The sequence below is a fragment of the Armigeres subalbatus genome, chromosome 1 (genome assembly GCF_024139115.2).
Source record: "Armigeres subalbatus isolate Guangzhou_Male chromosome 1, GZ_Asu_2, whole genome shotgun sequence".
Taxonomy (NCBI): Eukaryota; Metazoa; Arthropoda; class Insecta; order Diptera; family Culicidae; genus Armigeres; species Armigeres subalbatus.
Genome location: NC_085139.1, coordinates 232,061,231 through 232,084,077, shown reverse-complemented (window position 1 = coordinate 232,084,077; position 22,847 = coordinate 232,061,231). Strand labels below are relative to the sequence as shown.

At 44.1% G+C, this 22,847-nt stretch overlaps 1 protein-coding gene across 1 annotated transcript; it reads right to left on the bottom strand.

Moving 5' to 3' along the window:
- Positions 1-17,474: 17,474 nt before the first annotated feature.
- LOC134207091 (uncharacterized) lies at positions 17,475-22,516 on the bottom strand. Its single transcript, XM_062682812.1, has 2 exons — positions 19,481-22,516; positions 17,475-19,292 (listed from the first exon to the last, which is right to left on the bottom strand). The coding sequence occupies exons 1-2, from the start codon at positions 22,514-22,516 to the stop codon at positions 17,475-17,477; spliced, it is 4,854 nt and encodes a 1,617-aa protein (XP_062538796.1).
- Between the last annotated feature and the right edge of the window lie 331 nt (positions 22,517-22,847).

Below are 22,847 nucleotides of genomic sequence, written 5' to 3'. Positions count from 1 at the left end.
GATGAAATCACTCAGGTCTGGGGGAGCCTTTATATTGTTTCCTATTGACAAATGGATAGATCGGACAATTGACTCCAAACGTTCATAGCTTTCTGTTGAAAATTGCCCAGATCAAACTTCAAGCTCAGAAATAATTACCAAAATACTATTTTTGTACAAAAGTGCGGAATTCTAGTCTCATCATTTCATATTCAAAATTGGCTGGATCGTACTATAGACTAAAAAGCTATGGCAAAAATATTATTTTCCATTGTATACCAGAAAATCACAAATAATTTCTGACTACACCACTGCAAATACAATAAAACATAATTTTTCGTCATTTAATTGCAGATTTGATTTTTTTCTAGTGATTCGATTATCCGGAGGATTCGATTATCCGGAGTGAAAAAAAAATCGATACTCCGGATAATCGAGTCCGACCTGTATTTTTTAATATATTTTTCAAAAGAGTTTCAGATTTTAAATCTGATAAATTTTAATTTTATGAATTTTAAAATTCCCATTTTTTTTAAAATTTTGTAGCTGTTGCGTGATTAAATTTAAAAATCTAAACATTTTTTTTTAACTTTTAAATTTTTAAATTTCAAAATTTTTATATTTTAAATTTATATTTTTTTAAATTTTTAAATCTTTAAATTTTTAAATTTTTAAATTTTTGAATTTTTAAATTTTTAAATTTTTAAATTTTTAAATTTATTAAATTTTTAAATTTTTAAATTTTTAAATTTTTAAATTTTTAAATTTTTAAATTTTTAAATTTTTAAATTTTTAAATTTTTAAATCTTTAAATTTTTAAAATTTTCAAATCTTTAATTTTTAATTTTTAAAATTTTTAAATTTTTAAATTTTATAATTTTAAAATTTTTAAAGTTCTAAATTTTTAAATTTTTAAGTTTTTAAATTTTAAATGTTTTAAATTTTTAAATTTTCAAATCTTGAAATTTTAAAATTTTAAAATTTTAAAATTATTAAATCATTAATTTTTTTTAAATTTTAAAATTTTTAAATTTCTAAATTCTTAAATTTTAAAATTTTAAATTTTAAATTTTTTAATATCAAAATTTTAAATTTTTTGAATTTTTAAATTTTAAATTTTAAATCTCAAAATTTCTGAATTTTTAATTTTTAAAAGTTTGGTTTTGCTCTTTGCTAGAAAATTGCCCTCTAAGAATCTGAGAGAGTTCCTGAAAGGCCTAAAGAAGAATTTCCTAAAGAAATTCGGGAAAGAATGTCTGGCTAGGAATGTATTATTTCAGGGGCATTTTCCAATGAAGTATCTTAACGTAATCTCGATAAAAATCTGAAAAAGTTGTTTTTTAAATTTTTAAAATTTACAATTCCTAAAATTTAAAATTGTTTAATTTTCAAATTAAAAAAAATGATTTTTTAAATTCTTAAATTAAAAATTATTATATTTTGAGGTTTTCAAATGTCTGGATTTTAAATTTTAAACTTGAAATAGCCAAATTTTTTCATTTAATTTTCGATGAATTTTCACTTTTTTTAATTTCAACATATTTTTTTTTTAATTTTCAAATTTTTACATTCATTAATTTTTGAATTTTGGTAAAAAGTTTATAGTATTTTGTTTGGCATCAAGTTTATAATTTTTAAATGTTTGAATTCATATTTTTAAGTAACTAAATTAATAAATTTCGAAATTTTGCAAACTTTGAATTTTAAATCTTCAAAACTCTTAACTTTTAAATATCAAAACACTTTAATTTTGAAAATTTTAAAATTTTTAAATTGTAATTTTTCTAAATATTTTTACCAATTTTTAAAATTTGAAAATTATTAAAATTAAAATTTTTTTAATTTTTTAATGGTTTTTATATTTGAAATTTGTCAAAATTCGATTTTATTTTAATTTTTCTGAATTTTGTAAAATTTCAAAATTTAAACTATAATTATTAAACTTAGTTTTTTTTTATTTTTTTTTATTTCTTTATTAAAGAGGCTTGCAGCCCTAGGCTGGCTCACCTCTGAGCATACACTTAGTTCTTTTTTACATTTTCCTAATTCTTAAATCGTAAATTTAAAATTTTTTAAAATTTTAAAAATTTAAAATTTTTGGATTGTAATTTTTTAAATTAAAAAAAAAATTTGAAAAAAAAGTTTGTTGTTTCTGTTTTTTTTAATATTCTGAAATCTTTAGGTTTTTATATTAAATTTCAATTAAAAAAAATCTAATTTTTAACCTGTTAAGTTTTGATTTCTTAGCTTTCAAAATATTATATTGTTTTCACATTAGTTACAAAATAAATGTTCAGATTTTAAAATTTACATTCTATGAGATCTTTTTAAAGCCTTCAAATTAAAAAATAAAATAATCAAGTTTGTTTTCAATGATTGTTTGTTCAACATTCTGAAGCGACGCAAGCATACTGTCCGCAAAACTTGCACTGGAGCACTCAGTTAGGCAACAAAATAACTTTTATCAGTGGTTAATGTGATATAAAATTGCTTCCATCTTCAAAAATGTAACGTTTTTCGAACATATTTTTCTCTGGTCAATACGCCCCAGTGTAGGCAGGACGATATGCCCTTACCAACTGGACACAAGCGCGGCGAGCTTGCAGCAGTTGTTTTTAAATTATATGGAAACTATTGAAACGTATTTCAAACCTGATTAAATGGACTTATGTTGGTTTTTTAATGTCACGCACATAAGGATTTGTAACCGTTTTATTATGGGATGGATAAAATACCAATGAAGGGCTATGAAACGTCTTTGGCTAAGGTGGGGCGTATTGCCCAGGGACTTTTTGAAATCCATTTTTTCACGACTTTTAAAAAAAAACTTCATTGCGTGTTAACTGTAATATTTTTATATGACTACTCACGGGCAATGCATTTGCGACTTCCTAGACTACCAAATAACACAAAGTTTGCATAAATTGCGTTGAAAAGTAAAAAGTTATGAAGGTATTGCCTTAGGGGGGCATATTATACCGTCTTACCCTATCACTTTTTCTAATTTTGTAACTTTTGAATGTTCAAATTTTAAAATAATTAAGTTCTAAGGTTTTTAAAATTTTAAAGTTTTTTAATTTTAATATTTTTAAGTTTGGTTCGAAATTTTGAAATTTTCAACATTTTGAATTTTTAAGTTCTTCAATTTCAAATTTATAAATTTTTCAACTTTCATATTTGAAAATTCTTAAATTAGAAGATTTAATTTTTTATTAAAATTTTTACGTTTTAAATTTTAAAAGTTTAATGTTTTGAATATTTTTTTTATTTTCAGAACTTTGTTAAGGTGTTTTTAACTTATTTTAAATTTTTGAGCCCTGTCTCAATTTTTGAATTCATGGTAAGTATGCAGCCCTTGATGAACATTTACTAAATAGCAATCGTTTCTGTTTTTAGTTTAGATCAAACTAGCAGAAGAAATAAATCTCCTCCCGGAAACGGATGAGCATGTAGGAGAACTTTCTATTATCATCAAGTGGTTGTATAAAAAATTCCCCATCGCTTTGCTACGCGACGACAGGAACAAACTTCTGTGGAACATCTTTTCTGGATCGGTTTATCAGCATGTATCAAGAGAACTCATTCGTGGGAAAGTCTTCCTGCCTGTAACGATTGCAAATCCTGCCTGTAACGATTGCAATACAAAAAAGGGATTTTGGGTACAATTTGATATCGATCATTGTAGGCAGACTCGATTTTCTCTGACCACGTGTTTTTATATTATAATTGTCCTTACATCTGAAAGAAAACTTTCGGAACCGAAACAGCTTTTACAGACGAAGGAGGTAATAAAATGGATACATTTTTGATGCTTTCTGTTCTTTCATAGAAATTTTATAATTGCTTTGATCCTTTGTTTTCAATTGCAATTTTAAATGATTTTTCTTATTATGCATGGAGAATAAATTTGGCTGTCGCCCAAAATTTTGAAATTAGTCAAACCACACAATCAACGTTCATGAAAGCATGTAGTTTTTTTTAAAGTCCATTGGTCACTTGAAATGACCCAACCATCAAAGCAAGGAAGACCGTTCAACAAAGCGCATCAAATCGACTTCCTCTTCTCGGGACTAGATGCAATGATTGATGCGCGGCGCGCCGGACTCACATCCTCCCATGTCCATCCGTGCAGTTGACGACCGTAGCCAGAGGTCTTCATTGACCGTGAAAATTGATCGAGCGCGGCTCCTGGAACGATCGCGCCGAGAAAGGGTTTTGTTACCGCCGCACAACAAGAAGGAAGTGGTGGTTAGCCATCTATGAGAAAGAAAAACATCAAATCACTTTTAGACTATGCTTAAGCGATTGGATCGGCATCGAAAATAACGTGAGTTGGGCTGGCTGGATTTGTTTAGGACTAGAAAGCGGAAGCGTTTTTTCGGGAGTCAATTCGAAGGGAAAGATTCAAATATTTGACTGTGCCCTTTCGAGCGTGAGAAGCGTGTAAAAGGCTTCTGGTTTCCTGTTGAAGCAACGATCTACGCAGTGATTGCTTGTGTTGAGTATCCACGACTTCAGTGTGAGTTCTTAAATGAAGTCCCCCATCAAGCTCAATCGCATCAGAGAAAAAAACGGGCTGGATTCTTCTGTCAGAACATCAAGAAAACGAGAATTGTTTCAAAGTTTATTGCAACATTTTATGGGTACTTTGCAATTATTCTCGTTCTCAAATGTATCCCTTGATTCAACTGTTGTGTGCAACGGGAGAAGGCACGCAAACGCTGCGCTCATTCACTTTCCATCAGCTTGAATGGGGCTTGCCCTTTTATGACCCGCGACCTACCAATTTGCATGAGCTGCCTTTTGATATCGTAATTTTGCACAAAAGCCCGGTATGATTTCGTTTTTCAAAACGGATTTGGGGTCGGTGGCTGTGGTCCGAGATGATGATGGCTCGGGCTTGATCCTGACGACAGTAAATTATATGGGATGAGTATTAGATTTACAGCTCTGGGCTTTTTGGTAGGCGCGCGGCATAACAAGGTCCTTCCTGTCTCAGATGGTTCCGAGAATTTGGACCGGGCGGATGGCAGCTTCCCAGATGTTGCGGCGGGAAGCAGAGGTGTCAAACGGGTTTAAGGTCGTCATTATCACATTCATACCTTCGAAGGGGAGGAACGAAGGCTGCTCGATAGTTTAATCATTGGTGTAGACGGTCGTGACCATAATGCGAATTAATGGTCCCTCGCTAGAGCGTTGAAGCGGACTCAACACGCAAAAAAAATCATTCGATGCTTGACGTCGGAAATCATTTGCAAATGATTGGTTTAATGATGGCCGATTCGGCGAGATATTATGAATTCGAGAACCTTTCCGGATGCAATCATTAGTAAATTTGCGGGCGGTTTATCACGTGTTAAAGACGGTGGTGCTCAAAACGGCTATGGAAGGTTTCCACCCTTTTTCAGAGGAAGAGAGACCTTGCAGGGCGGTCAATTGTGATCATTAACAAGAGGATCTGTTATTGTTCGCACCTACATCTACGGTTACATCTAATCTACATCATCATATGCATTCGGAATGCGAGATGGTTTCTGTTCGGAAACCAAGTTAGGTTTCATTCTAAGATAAATGTCGTTCGGAGTCGTAGACGGAATTCGTTCAAAATCCAAGATGCATACCGTATGGAACCCAAGACCTTTCTTCTTCCCTTTGTCCTATTTCTTCTAGATTTTCTACTTTTTCTCTTGTCTATTTTATTTCTTCTTTTTTCTTCTTCTTTCTCATTTCATCATTCATTCGGATATCTACCTAACACAAAAAAAATCGTCTGGGGTTCCATACGGAATCCGTCTGCTATTACAAAATAAAATCAGTGCAGGTTTTCTAAAGGAGTTACAGGTTCCAAATGCCTTCGATTCCTAACATAATGCGTCTCCTCGCTAGCTCTTGCTAACGGAATCCGTCTAGGTTTCCGAACTGAATCCGTCTACGATTCAGAACTAAATCCGTCCACGATTCCGAACTGAATCCATCTGGGATGCTGAACGTCTACGATTCGGAATGATATCCATCTGACATTTCAAACGAAATCCGTGTGGGTTTCCAAACAAAATCCATCTATGGTGCCGAAAGGGATTCATCTGCGATTTCGAACGAAATCCGTCTGGAAATCCAAACGAAAACCGATTCCGAAGGAAATCTGCCTGGGATACCTCAAGAGATCCACCTGGGACCAAGAACGAAGTCCGACTAGGATTCTGAATGGAATCCGTCTATGATTCCGAACAAAATTCTTATGAGATTCCGAACTGAATCCGTTTACGATTTCGAACGGAATCCGGCTACAATTTCGAACGAAATAGTAGACGGATTTCATTCCGAATTTCATACGAATTTTGTTCGGAATGATACACAGATTCCGTTCAGAAACTCAGACGGATTTCATTCGGATCCCAAGTGGATTGCTTTAGGCATCCCAGGCGAGTTCCGATTGAAATCGTTGACGTTATTTCGTTTGGAATCCAAGACGTTTTTTATACGAATTCCCCGATGGATTTCGTTCGGAATCGTAGACAAATTCCATTCGGAACAGTACACGGATTTTGTTTAAAATCCCACATGAATTCCGATTTGAATCTCAAACGGATTACTTTTGATATTTCAGACGGATTCCTTTCTTGATATTTTAGACGGATTTAATTTACAATCTCGGACGGATTCCTTTCGGAATCTCAAAAAAGATTCTATTCGGAGACCCATCTAGTTCGGATTGTTAGACAAATTCCATTCAGGTTCCCAGACGGAATCGTAGATAAATTTTATTAGATTACCCAGACTCCGTTTGGACTCGCAGACTGATTTCGCTTGGAATCCTACACAAAAGCAGCCCCAGATCCGAGATCCAGATCCAGATTCCCGTTCGGAATCCGAGACGGATTCCCGTTCGGAATCCGAGACGGATTCCATTCGGAATCCGAGACGGATTCCCGTTCGGAATCCGAGACGGATTCCCGTTCGGAATCCGAGACGGATTCCCGTTCGGAATCCGAGACGGATTCCCGTTCGGAATCCGAGACGGATTCCCGTTCGGAATCCGAGACGGATTCCCGTTCGGAATCCGAGACGGATTCCCGTTCGGAATCCGAGACGGATTCCCGTTCGGAATCCGAGACGGATTCCCGTTCGGAATCCGAGACGGATTCCCGTTCGGAATCCGACAAGGATTCCCGTTCGGAATCCGACAAGGATTCCCGTTCGGAATCCGACAAGGATTCCCGTTCGGAATCCGACAAGGATTCCCGTTCAGAATCCGACAAGGATTCCCGTTCAGAATCCGACAAGGATTCCCGTTCGGAATCCGACAAGGATTCCCGTTCGGAATCCGACAAGGATTCCCCGTTCGGAATCCAAGACGGATTCCCCGTTCGGAATCCAAGACGGATTCCCCGTTCGGAATCCAAGACGGATTCCCCGTTCGGAATCCAAGACGGATTCCCCGTTCGGAATCCGAGACGGATCCCGCTTCGGAATCCGAGACGGATCCCGTTTCGGAATCCGAGACGGATCCCGTTTCGGAATCCGAGACGGATCCCGTTTCGGAATCCGAGACGGATCCCGTTTCGGAATCCGAGACGGATCCCGTTTCGGAATCCGAGACGGATCCCGTTTCGGAATCCGAGACGGATCCCGTTTCGGAATCCGAGACGGAATCCGAGACGGATCCCGTTTCGGAATCCGAGACGGATCCCGTTTCGGAATCCGAGACGGGATCCCGTTTCGGAATCCGAGACCGATCCCGTTTCGGAATCCGAGACCGATCCCGTTTCGGAATCCGAGACGGATCCATTTCTTGATATTTCAGACGGATTTATTTCACAATCTTGGAGGGATTCCTTTCGGAATCTCAAAAAGGATTCCATTCGGAGACCCATCTAGTTCGGAATGTTAGACAAATTTCATTCAGGTTCCTAGACGGATTTGATTCGGAATCGTAGATAAATTTTAATAGATTACACGGACTCTGTTCGAAATCGCAGAATGATTTTGCTTGGAATCCTACACGAAAGCAACCCGAGACTGATCCCGTTTCGGAATCCCGTTCCGGAATCCGAGACAGAATCCCGTTTCGGAATCTGAGACGGAATCCGAGACGAAATCCCGTTTCGGAATCCGAGACGGAATCCCGTTCGGAATCCGAGACGGATTTCCGTTCGGAATCGGAGACGGATTCCCGTTCGGAATCGGAGACGGATTCCCGTTCGGAATCGGAGACGGATTCCCGTTCGGAATCCGAGGCGGAATCCCGTTCGGAGTCCGAGAAGGATTCCCGTTCGGAGTCCGAGACGGAGCCCCGTTCGGCATCAAAGACGGATTCCCGTTCGAATCCGGGACGGATTCCGTTCGAATCCGAGACGGATCCCGCTTCGGAGTCCGCGACGGATCCCGTTTCGGAATCCGAGACGGATCCCGTTTCGGAATCCGAGACGGATCCCGTTTAGGATTCCGAGACGGATCCATTTCTTGCTATTTCAGACGGATTTATTTCACAATCTCGGAGGGATTCCTTTCGAAATCTCAAAAAAGATTCCATTCGGAGACGCATCTAGTTCGGATTGTTAGACAAATTTCATTCAGGTTCCCAGACGGATTTGAATCGGAATCGTAGATAAATTTCATTAGATTACACGGACTCCGTTGGGAATCGCAGACTGATTTTGCTTGGAATCCTACACGAAAGCAACCCGAGACGGATCCCGTTTCGGAATCTGAGACGGAATCCCGTTTCGGAATCCGAGACGGAATCCCGTTTCGGAATCCGAGACGGAATCCCGTTTCGGAATCCGAGACGGAATCCCGTTTCGGAATCCGAGACGGAATCCCGTTTCGGAATCCGAGACGGAATCCTGCTCGGAATTCAAGACGAAATCCCGTTTCGGAATCCAAGACGGAATCCTGTTTGGAATCCGAGACGGAATCCTGCTCGGAATCCAAGACGGAATCCCGTTTCGGAATCCGAGACGGAATCCCGTTTCGGAATCCGAGACGGAATCCTGTTTCGGAATCCGAGACGGAATCCCGTTTCAGAATCCGAGACGGAATCCTGCTCGGAATCCGAGACGGAATCCCGTTTCGAATCCGAGACGGAATCCTGCTCAGAATCCGAGACGGAATCCTGCTCAGAATCCGAGACGGAATCCTGCTCGGAATCCGAGACGGAATCCCGTTTCGAATCCGAGACGGAATCCTGCTCGAATCCGGAGACGGAATCCGTTTCAGAATCTGAGACGGAATCCTGCTCAGAATCCGAGACGGAATCCCGTTTCGAATCCGAGACGGAATCCTGCTCAGAATCCGAGACGGAATCCGTTTCGAATCCGAGACGGAATCCTGCTCAGAATCCGAGACGGAATCCTGCTCGGAATCCGAGACCAAATCCCGTTTCGGAATCCGAGACGGAATCCTGCTCAGAATCCGAGACGGAATCCTGCTCGAATCCGAGACAGAATCCCGTTTCGGAATCCGAGACGGAATCCCGTTTCGGAATCCGAGACGGAATCCCGTTTCGGAATCCGAGACGGAATCCCGTTTCGGAATCCGAGACGGAATCCCGTTTGGTATCCGAGACGGACTCCCGTTCGGATTCCGAGACGGACTCCCGTTCGGATTCCGAGACGGATTCCCGTTCGGAATCCGAGACGGGTTCCCCGTTCGGAATCCGAGACGGGTTCCCCGTTCGGAATCCGAGACGGGTTCCCCGTTCGGAATCCGAGACGGGTTCCCCGTTCGGAATCCGAGACGGATTCCCGTTCGGAATCCGAGACGGATTCCCGTTCGGAATCCGAGACGGATTCCCCGTTCGGAATCCAAGACGGATTCCCCGTTCGGAATCCAAGACGGATTCCCGTTCGAATCCGAGACGGATTCCCGTTCGAATCCGAGACGGATTCCCGTTCGGAATCCGAGACGGATTCCCGTTCGAATCCGAGACGGATTCCCGTTCGGAATCCGAGACGGATTCCCGTTCGAATCCGAGACGGATTCCCGTTCGAATCCGAGACGGATTCCGTTCGGAATCCGAGACGGATTCCCGTTCGGAATCCGAGACGGATTCCCGTTCGGAATCCGAGACGGATTCCCGTTCGAATCCGAGACGGATTCCGTTCGAATCCGAGACGGATTCCCGTTCGGAATCCGAGACGGATTCCCGTTCGGAGTCCGAGACGGATTCCCGTTCGAATCCGAGACGGATTCCGTTCGGAATCCGAGACGGATTCCGTTCGAATCCGAGACGGATTCCCGTTCGGAATCCGAGACGGATTCCGTTCGGAATCCGAGACGGATTCCCGTTCGGAATCCGAGACGGATTCCCGTTCGGAATCCGAGACGGATTCCTTCCGGAATCCGAGACGGATTCCCGTCTGAATCCGAGACGGATTCCCGTTCGGAATCCGACCAGGATTCCCGTTCGGAATCCGACAAGGATTCCCGTTCGAATCCGAGACGGATTCCGTTCGAATCCGAGACGGATTCCGTTCGAATCCGAGACGGATTCCGTTCGAATCCGAGACGGATTCCGTTCGAATCCGAGACGGATTCCGTTCGAATCCGAGACGGATTCCGTTCGAATCCGAGACGGATTCCGTTCGGAATCCGAGACGGATTCCCGTTCGGAGTCCGAGACGGATTCCCGTTCGGAATCCGAGACGGATTCCCGTTCGGAATCCGAGACGGATTCCCGTTCGGAATCCGAGACGGATTCCCGTTCGGAATCCCGTTTCGGAATCCGAGACGGATCACCCGTTTCGGAATCCGAGACGGAATCCCGTTTCGGAATCCGAGACGGAATCCCGTTTCGGAATCCGAGACGGAATCCCGTTTCGGAATCCGAGACGGAATCCCGTTTCGGAATCCGAGACGGAATCCCGTTTCGGAATCCGAGACGGAATCCCGTTTCGGAATCCGAGACGGAATCCCGTTTCGGAATCCGAGACGGAATCCCGTTTCGGAATCCGAGACGGAATCCCGTTTCGGAATCCGAGACGGATCCCGTTTCGAATCCGAGACGGATCCCTTTCGGAATCCGAGACGGAATCCCGTTTCGGAATCCGAGACGGAATTCCGTTTCGGAATCCAAGACGGAATTCCGTTTCGGAATCCAAGACGGAATTCCGTTCCGGAATCCGAGACCGATCCAGTTTCGGAATCCGTGACGGATCCCGTTTCGGAATCCGAGACGGATCCCGTTTCGGAATCCGAGACGGATCCCGTTTCGGAATCCGAGACGGATTCCCGTTCGAATCCGAGACGGATTCCGTTCGGAATCCGAGACGGATTCCCGTTCGAATCCGAGACGGATTCCCGTTCGAATCCGAGACGGATTCCCGTTCGGAATCCGAGACGGATTCCCGTTCGAATCCGAGACGGATTCCCGTTCGGAATCCGAAACGGATTCCCGTTCGAATCCGAGACGGATTCCGTTCGAATCGAGACGGATTCCCGTTCGGAATCCGAGACGGATTCCCGTTCGGAATCCGAGACGGATTCCCGGTGGGAGTCCGAGACGGATTCCCGTTCGAATCCGAGACGAATTCCGTTCGGAATCCGAGACGGATTCCCGGCCGGAATCCGAGACGGAGTCCAGTTCGGAAGCCGAGACGGCTTCCCGTTCGGAATCCGAGACGGATTCCCGTTCGGAATCCGAGACGGATTCCCGTTCGGAATCCGAGACGGATTCCCGTTCGAATCCGAGACGGATTCCCGTTCGGAATCCGAGACGGATTCCGTTCGAATCCGAGACGGATTCCCGTTCGAATCCGAGACGGATTCCCGTTCGGAATCCGAGACGGATTCCCGTTCGAATCCGAGACGGATTCCCGTTCGAATCCGGGACGGATTCCCGTTCGGAATCCGAGACGGTTTCCCGTTCGAAATCCAAGACGGAATCCCGTTTCGGAGTCCGAGACGGAATCCCGTTCGGAATCCGAGACGGAATCTCGTTTCGGAATCCGAGACGGATCCATTTCTTGATATTTCAGACGGATTTATTTCACAATTTTTATTTAACAATTTTTCTGTTAGGAATAGTATGACTTATGTTCGGAATCCCAGCTGGGTCCACCTAAGAATGGCAGCCAGTTTCCGTTTGAAATCCCTAGCGGTTTCCGTTTGGAATCCCATCGAGTTCCAATCGAGTTCCGTTATGAATCCCAGTCGAAATCTCAGACGGATTTAATCCGAATTCCTAAGCGGATTTTATTGGGAATCCCAAATAGTTAACTTTATGTCGGAATCCCATCCGGATTACGTTTGAAATTCCAAATGGAATTCGTTTGAAAGCCTTATCTAATTGCAGAAGCTTTTTTTGTAAGAATTGAAGGAAGATGTTTCCTTTAACGATTTGATAATGAACTCTTATGATACTCGAGGAAGAGTCCTCATCTGATTCCAGGAAATCAAATGTAATTTTTTAATTAGGATCCACAAATATCAGTGGGGACCATTCGCCCAATGTTGGCTACAAAACAAGTCAATTAGGCTATCCATGAGGACACTCAGCGTTGGAACTAACAATCGAAATCAAAACAAAGTGTGTATGCAGTTGAACGGAACTCACTTTTGGTGTAAGCCGCGCTTAACATTTTCCTTTGAATTGTTCTGTCAGTCCGATCAGAATCTGTCAAAAATCAAGGTAAACAAAATCGTCAGCTGATCGCATCTGTCTTATGGATTGCCTTATTGAGATTCTCACGTCCGAATGTGTGAGTGGCGATAAAAGGAAAACAAACACTCCTAGATGATGCTACTCAGCAAAGTTTGGGTAAAATGAGTATATTTCCATATATTTTGACTCCTTCGCAACCATTGTGATGACTCGATCAATTTTGAGGTTATGAGCAGAAGGAAAACAAACATGTTTTTACACAAGCCGAATTGCACATCAGTGTGCGAGCGTTAAACGTCACTCATCTCTATTATGCGAGAGCGAGATACCTACCTGGACGTTTCATCGAAAATACGTTCTGTCGAAGGAGCATTTGATCGAAAGTGAATTGCAGCAAAGGGATTAGCGCGATATTTGGTCTATATAGCGTTTGGTTAAAATTCTCGGATGAAGCAATATTAAAAATGTATAATTTTGATTTCCTTTTTTAATTTTTCTTTGAAAAAATAGTAACTTACTGACAGCAGATATTCTTTCAAAAATAAAAATATTCTTCTCATAAATATCATTTACTCGTTTCGCTTCATATTCGACAGCTTATCCTCTCCCAGTTCCAGTACCAATCACGAGGCAATTCCCATCTTTATAGATTTTAAAAATTTGTTGATAACAGACTGCACGTGCAAAGATATAATTACATATTGTTTGATTAATATGTCGATATTTTGAACAAAATATGTGATATCTCTTGGTTATAATGCTTCCAAAGCTCCGAAAAGCTAAACCAAACAAATCCACCGAAAATGCACGTGAGAGCCAAAGTCAAACCGCACCCCGAAAATTCTGCATGACAAATCGTTTGTTTGATCTTCACCGCCCTTTTTCGTCTTTCTGCAGAGCTCAGACTTTGTGCTACCAAACGGAATTCTTCCAATCAGGGAAATAATTCAATCGATCCTTCTTCGCAAACAAAACCCTACCTCCCGAAACCGAAGCGGCCGACCGTCCTCCCGAGTCCCGTGATCGAAAGAAAAGAGATTCGGATGTTACTTTGAAAATTTCACACCGAATTCAAAATATTGACTTATGGCGAAACGGCCGGCCTCTGCGCCGTGCAGAGTTCTGTTTGGCCGCAATTTTTCTTCCCGCTATCGCTCGGCATCTATCTATTATTATGCTTGGGAACGGTCTCGAGCTGTGCCCACAAAGGGCTTCCCATCTACACGCTTGAATGCTTCCGAGTGCAGAATCGGAAAATGTGTAGCATTTTTTCAATTAAATTGAATTTGCACCTCATCGGGCCACTGACTGCCGAATTCGAAATCGGAGGCGGAACATCTGAAAGGGTTTCGCGTAGCCAATCACCGGATCGATCCATCATCATTCCACAGAGAAATGTGCCGGCCACAGACAGTGCCAACTGTTGACATTCGCAGATGAATTGCGGGAAAAAGGGTTGCCGCTCTGTCACTGAAAGGAAAGGTGATAAATCATTTCGGCGATCGAGCGATTTTGTGACGGGTTGTCACGTTCGACGTCGGTAGCAAACGGATCATAGGAGAATCTGTCATTCGACAGAAAATTCAGATTGTGTCCTTGAACAAAAGTGAGAATATTTCGAAATATGGTTCATTGCAAAAAATATCATTTTCACGCGTTATGGAACGTACACACGGTCAAGCAGTTTGACCAACATTGACTCCACCTCTTGTTCATTCAAACATCCATCAAGTTTTAGCAAAAGCGGCACGAACAATCAATTTATTCGACCAACACGAACGACCGAAGCGCCAACTTGAGCACCAACAATCAAAAAATATATGGGGGTTTGTGCAACTTCACTACAAATGCTCAAACATGTTCGGCGAACCTTGACTCCACCCCCGACAACTCAAACCAAAATCAAACCGTTTTAATTTTTCCAACCGAGCCGCCAACTGTCAAATGGTTGTTCGAACAACTTTACACACGTTCAAACAAAGCAGCAACCGAAGCGTTTTCTTGGGGGCGGAGTCAATGTTCGTCAAACTGCTTGACTGGTGTGTACGTTGCATTATGATCTTTTCTAAGATATTGGAATTTCATTCCAGTTCAGAACACGAGGTATCTTCAGTCGAACTTCAAACTTGCGCAAAATACCTTTTCTAAACGATGAAGAACTACGACATCAAGACGTTGAAACTCAAACTCAAAATATATCAATTCTAAACCTTCGTTCATCCAGCACCTAAAATCCCCCAGTGATCAAGATTTACGCTTTGACAGTTGTTTGCCAACAAACATCGGTTCCCTGTCTAATTTAATCGATTATCGGACTCAATGATCACATCTTCATTAGAGATACTGCCGCGGTAAGAAGAAGGACCAACCTAGAACTGTCCCACAGACTCCCGCGGGACACCCAAGCTACCAGGCCGACGAAGATGAAGACCAAACCCGACAACGGGAGTGGATTGATTGGAAATTCAAATTTAATCTCGACGTGGCCCGACCTGCGTGATGGCAGCGGTATGCCGCCGACCCTATTGACAGTTTCGGAAATTGTGAATGGGACCAGAGATCTTGTTTGAGATTGAATAATCGAGATAAATTTGGGCTCGAATGGAGACTGTCCCACGAAATGTTCCTTCTCGGGGTGAAGTAGAGGTTTTCTACTTTGTTTTCGGATAAGAATCTTGCGGCATCGTGAGTTCGCTATCGATTGAGATTGTGACGATGCGATGTTTAGTATCATGTTACCTGGCGCTGGCTGCGATATCAACGCTGGCTGGCCGGCGCTGATCGATTGCAGATATTGGGTGATAATGTCCGAGTAGTGCGTGTTTCTGTTGGTCCCTTCGGTCGGACTTGTACGGTTCAAATAAAATGCTTTTGCAACTGTGTGTACCTCTAGCGCTGAGAATAAAACGATAAGATCTTATGTGAACTCGGTGAATCTGATAAGTCGCCATGTTAGCGATCATTCTGGTAGCTTCTCTAACTGTCAAATTCAGCAATTTACTGACTTAATCTTCAGAATTGGCCTTGGTTAATTGAAGACACTATAAAAAAGGCAGGAAATGTTCCAATTAGAATTCCAAATTTACTGTCAACTTCATTCCAATCGAGGATTTGTTAAAAGCTATTTCAATTTTCACAAATACACGTGTTTTAATTATTATTTTGGTAACAATGCAATTAATTTATGTTTATTTATTTAGCAATGCAATCATATTATTCGGCAACTCGGCCGTATGAAAACCATTTTTTTGTTAAATATCTTGGCTGTGCATATGCATAAACGGAATTTTCAGCCAAATAACTAGACGGCTAAACGACTTTTTGGCAAAAAAAAAACAAATCAGCCGAACGACACTTTTCGCAGAAAATGCCATTTGCCAAAATGGTTGTTTTGAAGAATGGAAATTATTGGACACCATTTGTGGAAGAAAGACGCCAAGAATGGAAATTATTTGTCCATTTGGACGCCTTTCTGCCTGGCATTTTTGGTCAAATGATCTATTCGGTCAAACGACTTTTTCGGCCGAACGGCATTTTCAGTCAAAGGACCAGTTATGCCGAATGCTCCTTTCGGCGAAATTACATTTTCAGTCAAACCATCTTCGACCTAATGATAGTTTCAGATAAACGTTCAGTTTGGCTCGGCTAAATGGAATTTGGCTAGATGAATTTTGGCTTGAAGGCCAGTATCGACTTAAAAATAGAGAGATTACGGATTTTAGTTCAATGGTCATTTGAATCATTTGTTTGAGAAACTGCATAAGTCCATTTTACACTATTTCGAGAAAACAACAAAAAACTGTAATGAAAACTCATATGTGAATATGTACGTTATGTGGAAGATATTGATTTGGAGAATGTATTGGAGGTAACAACTTTCCCTTCGATGGGACTCGAACCCATGACCCTACAGTACGCTAGACTGGTGCTTTAACCAACTAAGCTACGAAGGACCTCCGTCGGCCTTCGCAATCTAGCGGCTACTGAATGAGCTCGAAATTCCCAAATTGGACGCATAGTCAAATCACTCTCAATCCATTTCTCAAGCCAATACTTCCACATGTGTATATTACATGTTCACATTAGAGGAGCGTGAGTATTTAGAATGTCTGGCGGCTATACACATTCTTCATCAGCAACTGTACTGATCAAGTGAGGTTGTACAAGCTATTTGCCAGTCGGTCGTCAAGCTCAGACCCGACCGCATTGCGTAGGCAAGAGCACGCCACTCAGGTTCAGTTTAATCAAAGTTAATTGCCTATTTCCGGGGATTAGGCAATTAGGCACCCCGGCCCGCAATTAAGCAATACATCAGGGGGGACTATTGAGAACGCTCACGCTTCTTTTTTTTTTTTACAATGGAGAATGCATTTACACACTAACCCAGTACACGTGCATTGTAGTTGCCAAACTACCACACGGAAGTGTACTGGAGTGTCGGACTCGACCATACCGGTAAAACCGACTAAACTCCCTTGGGCTCCACCATCGTTTCCCCCAGGAACTAAATCCCAGTACTACTTCTGGGGGATGGCAGTTGTTGGCACAGCTTTGGAGAAAATGTTTCGGACGATCTCATAGCACGACTCGTTTATGTTTTGCACATGAGTCAGCTTTTTAGCTGCAATTCAATTAAGTCCAATTAATTCCAGTTTTTGTTTGTGATTGTGTTGTTACTTACATTTCTAGTCCTTAAGGTTAATTTGTCCACTGTCCAACAATTTTTACTTAATTTTAACTAATTTATAAGCAATGACAATATGATTTTAATTCAATTTTCAAGTTGTAGGCATATTTTGACTAACTTGTGGTATGTGACTATTTCTATAGGTAAATATAGCAAGCTCCTGTATGACAGCCGAGACGCATAGATACGATGACATTCACTGCATTATGCTGCGAGTGGATCGAGTGACCCTTTCGAAACGGGGTGCTGGTTTATCGCCGTTCGTGACCCGTATTGCTCGAAGTTATCTTCAGCGGTACTACCGACCTTCAGAACCGCCAGCTTGGCGATTGACCGAACCAGCACTCCTGCATTGGCTGTCTCCACTTCAGCATTCCGTACGCGCCCGTCACGTCCCGGAAACACACGTAGTACACGTCCTCTCAGCCACCCATTCCGGATACGGTCTTCGACTACTACTACCAAATCTCCAACTTCAACGGGCTTGTGATCTCTGAACCATTTCGTGCGCCTGGTGATCGTAGGGAGATATTCCTTGACCCAGCGACTCCAGAACCTATCCAGCAGTTGTTTGCATAGGTCCCAGTTGCAGCGCGCACCCGAACATTCAACGATTGGACCCCTTGCCGGCTGATTTACTCCGCTAGTACTAAGCATCAGGAAGCAATTAGGGGAAAGTGCTTGTTGCTCCTCGGACTCGATTGGCAGGTAGGTAAGTGGTCTCGAGTTAACTATTGATTCAGCCTCGATTAAAAACGTGCGAAGGGTTTCGTCGTCCGGCTTGCCCCCTATGGAAATTGATGCCAGTGCGCTTTTGACCGACCGGACCATGCGTTCCCAAGACCCCCCCATATGCGGTGTCGATGGAGGATTGAAACGCCACTGCGTATCCGTATTAGTGAACGTACTGGCGAGGTTACTGTTGATTCTCTTCAGCTCTTCCTTCAGATCGCGGCTTGCACCCACGAAGTTGGTTCCCCGATCGCTGAAAATTTCCCTCGGAGCCCCCCTCCGTGCGACGAATTGCCTTACCGCCATCTTGCAGGACTCTGTAGTCAGGTTATGCACCACCTCAAGATGCACTGCGCGGATGGTCAAGCAGGTGAACAACGCGACCCAACGTTTTACCTCGCTACGTCCCTGCTTAACCAGCATCGGCCCGAAGTAGTCAACGCCGACATAGGTGAATGGTCGCACATGTGACACCGTCCTTGCTTGTGGAAGCGGAGCCATTCTCGGGATCTCCGGCGCTGCCCTGTAAATCTTGCACCACTGGCAATGTTTTCCGGCCTGCTTGAAAACAACTCTCATTTCCGACACATGAAACTTCTGGCGCATCTCGTTGACCGCAGTTTCAGGATTGCAATGCTTGTGCTGCCGATGATACCAATCGACAAGAAGCTTTGTTCCCTCATGTCCTTTGGGAAGAATGACCGGGAACTTGAAATCGAAGGACACCTGTTGTGCACCTGCAATCCTGCCGTCCATCCGTATGACACCTTGCTCGTCCAGAAAGGGTGAAAGTTTGAGGATCTTGCTAGTTTTCTTAAGTCTCTGTTGTTCACCAGCGGGAAGTTCTTGGTTTTTCTTCAGAATAACAAGCTCGTCCCCGAAAGCCTCGTGCTGGATTTGTTTGAAGACGGTTGTCTCCGCACGCAGCAGTTCGCCCCGATTTAACCATTCCGTGTTGCTTGGTGATTGCTTTTTTGCCTTGCAACGAAGATTGTCCACGAACCGGCGTACGTAGGATACAGCACGGACCAGGCGCTCCCATTTTGAAAACCGTTCGTACTGCAGCAGCTCTTCCCTGGCTACTTCAAGGTGAAGATGAATCGGACGAAGTTCTTCCGAAGACTCCTCTTCTTTTGTTGTTTGCTGTGGCCACGAATTCGGGTGCTCGTATAGTATAGATTTTGGAGCTTGGAACCAGCGACTGCTGGAGGTGATATCGAGACCTTTTCCCCACTTTGTGGCCTCGTCAGCGACATTCATACGCGATGGTACCCAACGCCATTCATCGACCTGCGTAAGATCGTGGATTTCTGTCAACCTGAATGCGACAAATTGCCGATATTTCCTGGGATCTGCCCGCAACCAAGAGAGAAAGGTACAGGAATCACTCCAGAACGTTTTGCGACGGATTGGAAGTGTGTGGTTCTCAATGACGGATTTCGAAAGTCGGGAATCGACAGCAGTTTCAGGGGGGCAACCTTCGTTTTCGCTGACACCAACGAGCATCGAACTCTTGTTTCTTCAACGATTCGGAAATATGCTACGGCTGCAAAGGCTTCCTCGGAAGCGTCTACGAAAATGTGCAGCTCGGCGGTTCTGTAGCCTTCAGAAGAGTAGCCAGGGAAGTAGCAACGTGGGATTTCGACTTGATTCAGCTGCTGGAGTAACTTGACCCATCGCTTCCACTGCTCAAGCAGTGTGTCACCAATGCGTTCATCCCAACCAAGTCCAGAGCGCCAGATATGCTGCACAAGCACTTTTCCGTGGATGACGAAGATGGCTACCAGTCCGATGGGGTCGAAGATGCTCATCACAGTGCGCAGAACTTCTCGTTTGGTTGGAACAGCGCCATCCGAAAGTAGAGCCTGGATTTCTTCTCGGAAAACACCTTGAAAAACAAAGACATCCGGTTCAGGCTTCCAGACCATTCCGAGAACGTGTTCGTAAGCGTCGGACCTGTCAATCCAAACTTTTTCCATCATTTCTGTTGGCTGTTCCCCGACCCGTGTGAGAACGTAACTAGAGTTCGACAGCCAATTTCGAATCACGAATCCGGCCTTGGAGTGCACTAACTTGACCTGTTCTGCTAGCTCCACTGCTTCCTGCTCGGTGTCCACGCTGCACAGAAAATCGTCTACATAATGGCGTTTCGTGATTGCCTCCGCTGCCCGCGGAAACTCTTCGGAAAACTCTTCGGCATTCCGATTTTTGACGAATTGAGCTGCAGAAGGTGAGCAGGTGGAGCCGAACGTTGCTACGTCCATGACGAACACCTCGAAGGGCTTGGAGGGATCGTCCCGCCACAGGAACAGCTGTGCCGATCGGTCCTCAGGCCGAATCAAGATCTGGTGGAACATCTCGCAGATGTCAGCGCTGATGGCCACCTCAAACTGGCGAAACGAAGACAGAACCGCCGGAAGCGGTAAGAGGAAGTCCGGACCAGAAAGAAGAGCAGAATTGAACGAGTGCCCTTGGACTTTAGCGGCCGCGTCCCACACTAATCGAACCTTGTTCGGCTTCCTTGGGTTTGTAACGACGTTCAACGGCAGAAACCAGGTCCGCTTGGGGTCGAAACTGGCAAATTCCTCCGGACTAGCCTTATGTGCGTATCCCTTGGCTTGGTATTGTGTAATCTGGATCTTCACGTTGATGTATAGGACGGGCCTTGATGCTAGGCGGCGCTCGAGACAGCGGAACCGGTTTTCCGCCATGGGCCGACTATTCGGGAATTCCACGTGGTCGCACTTACACAGCAAGCCTGTCTGGAACCTCCCTGATTCCGTCCGTACAGTAGTCTCTTCCAGAATTTGACGGGCACGTCGATCATCGTCGCTCTCTTTCGTGGAAGTTACAGCACCCGCACTTTCCAAAGCAAAGAACTCCTTCACTAGGTCGTGGAGCTCTTGATCGGGCGAACGAACGGAAATGTGAAACAGCTGATGGGTGGACTGGACCACTTCGCCGCACGTGCTTCCATAGACTGTCCAGCCCAGCCTGGTTTTGGCTGCGATCGGACTGCCTCTAATTCCTTCTCTACTTTTCCGTGTTGCCATCACAAACGAATTATCCAAGCCGATCAGGATCGTGGGAACGGCGGTCGCGTAGCTTTGGACAGGTAGTCCTTGTAGATGGGGAAATTGATTGGTAAGTTCACTGAAGGCCAATGACTGGGCCGGAAGGTTAAGACTCTTCACAGTATGCACTTCCTTCAAGTCGAATCTTGTGGTATTTGTCGTACCCGAAATCTGCAACTTTATCAGCTGTGATTCGTCTTCCACCCGCTCAACTCCACTGGTCCACTGCAAACAGAGGGGATGTACGTTGCCGGTCACGCCGAGCTCTGCAGCTACCTTCGCTTCCACCAGAGTTCTGGATGAGCCGTCGTCGAGAAAGGCGTACGTCCTGATTGTTTTGCCATTCCCGTGTAGCGACACCGGGAGAATCCGGAACAGGACGGTTTGCTTGGGCTGACGATGAACGGTAACTGTGCTTGTAGTTGCTGGGTTTTCGGTTGCTCGAGATAATTGTGGATTCCCGGGATGTAGTAGCATGTGGTGCCGATCCTCACAACCATTCTCCCCACAGTTGCTTGCCTTGCATGGGAATCTGCCGTGAGAACCCAAACAACGACGACAGAGGAACCGCTCCTGAACCAATTTCCAGCGATCTTCGAGAGTCATCTTGCGGAAGCTGTAGCAATCCTTGATTTTGTGACCGTCCTTCTGGCAGGCTACACACGGCTTCGGCTTGTTCTCCTTGTGATTGGCTGCTACACTTTCCACTGCCTTCTCCTCAGAAGTGTGCATAAACATCTTCTCCTTCGTCTTCGGTTTTTCTTGCTTGCCATGTCCATCTGCTTCACAGAGAAACGTCACCTCACTGGCGGCTGTCACAATCTGGTCCATGTAGTTGCCAAACGTAGTAAGATCGGCGTTCACATGTTGGCGCTTGAAGAGTGACCAGTTTAGCTTGAGGGTGGCTGGCAATTTACTCACCAACTCCTGAAGCAACAAGGGATTCGAAAGGTGATCGTGAAAACCCGCTGCTTGGAGGTGGCTACAAAGGTTTTTGCACGCCAAACCGAAACCGATCAGGCTCTCCAGGTGTTCAGGCTTGGGGGTTGGCGTTGCACGTAGCTTGGATAGTAGCGATTTGATGATCTGCTCTGGGCGTCCGTATAGAGTTTTTAACGTGTCGATGATCAGCGGCACGGATGTAGGATGCATCAGATGGCTTCGAACAGCCTCCAACGCGTTTCCTTTGAGGCACCGCTGCAACCGCATAAGGTTTTCGCCATCGGAATAGCCACACATGTCGGTCGTATTTTGATAGCAGCTCAGGAACAACGGCCACTCGACTGGATCACCGGCGAAAGCAGGAAGCTCTCTGGGCACGACGTGTCTGGCGGCGAGTTGCTGTGAGGTTGGACCACCGAATAGTTGTCGGCGGGGAACATCGTGGGCGACGGACAGATTAGCGACGTTGGGAACAGATGTGGGAACCATCGATGACATAATTGGAGACAATCGAGATGAAACTGTATACACGGAGAGGGAGTAGATTGAGCTTGGGGCGTACTCATATGCGCAGGAACAAATGGTAGAATGGGGGAAGTAAGCATGGTCCGGTGGCCGGAGGGGGAGTTTTATTCATTTGTTCAATAGCTCGGGTCGGAAGATATGCATCGACCGAGCTTGCAACATTCAGTTGCGGTGCGAATGTGGTAGTAGTATTGAAGCGCGTTTGACTTACCGAGCTGGTGACCCTGGTGTTACCGTCGGTGGTCGGAAAATCGTAAGCAACGTTGGGCGCTAGCCGAGGAACATTCACCGTTGATGATTGCGT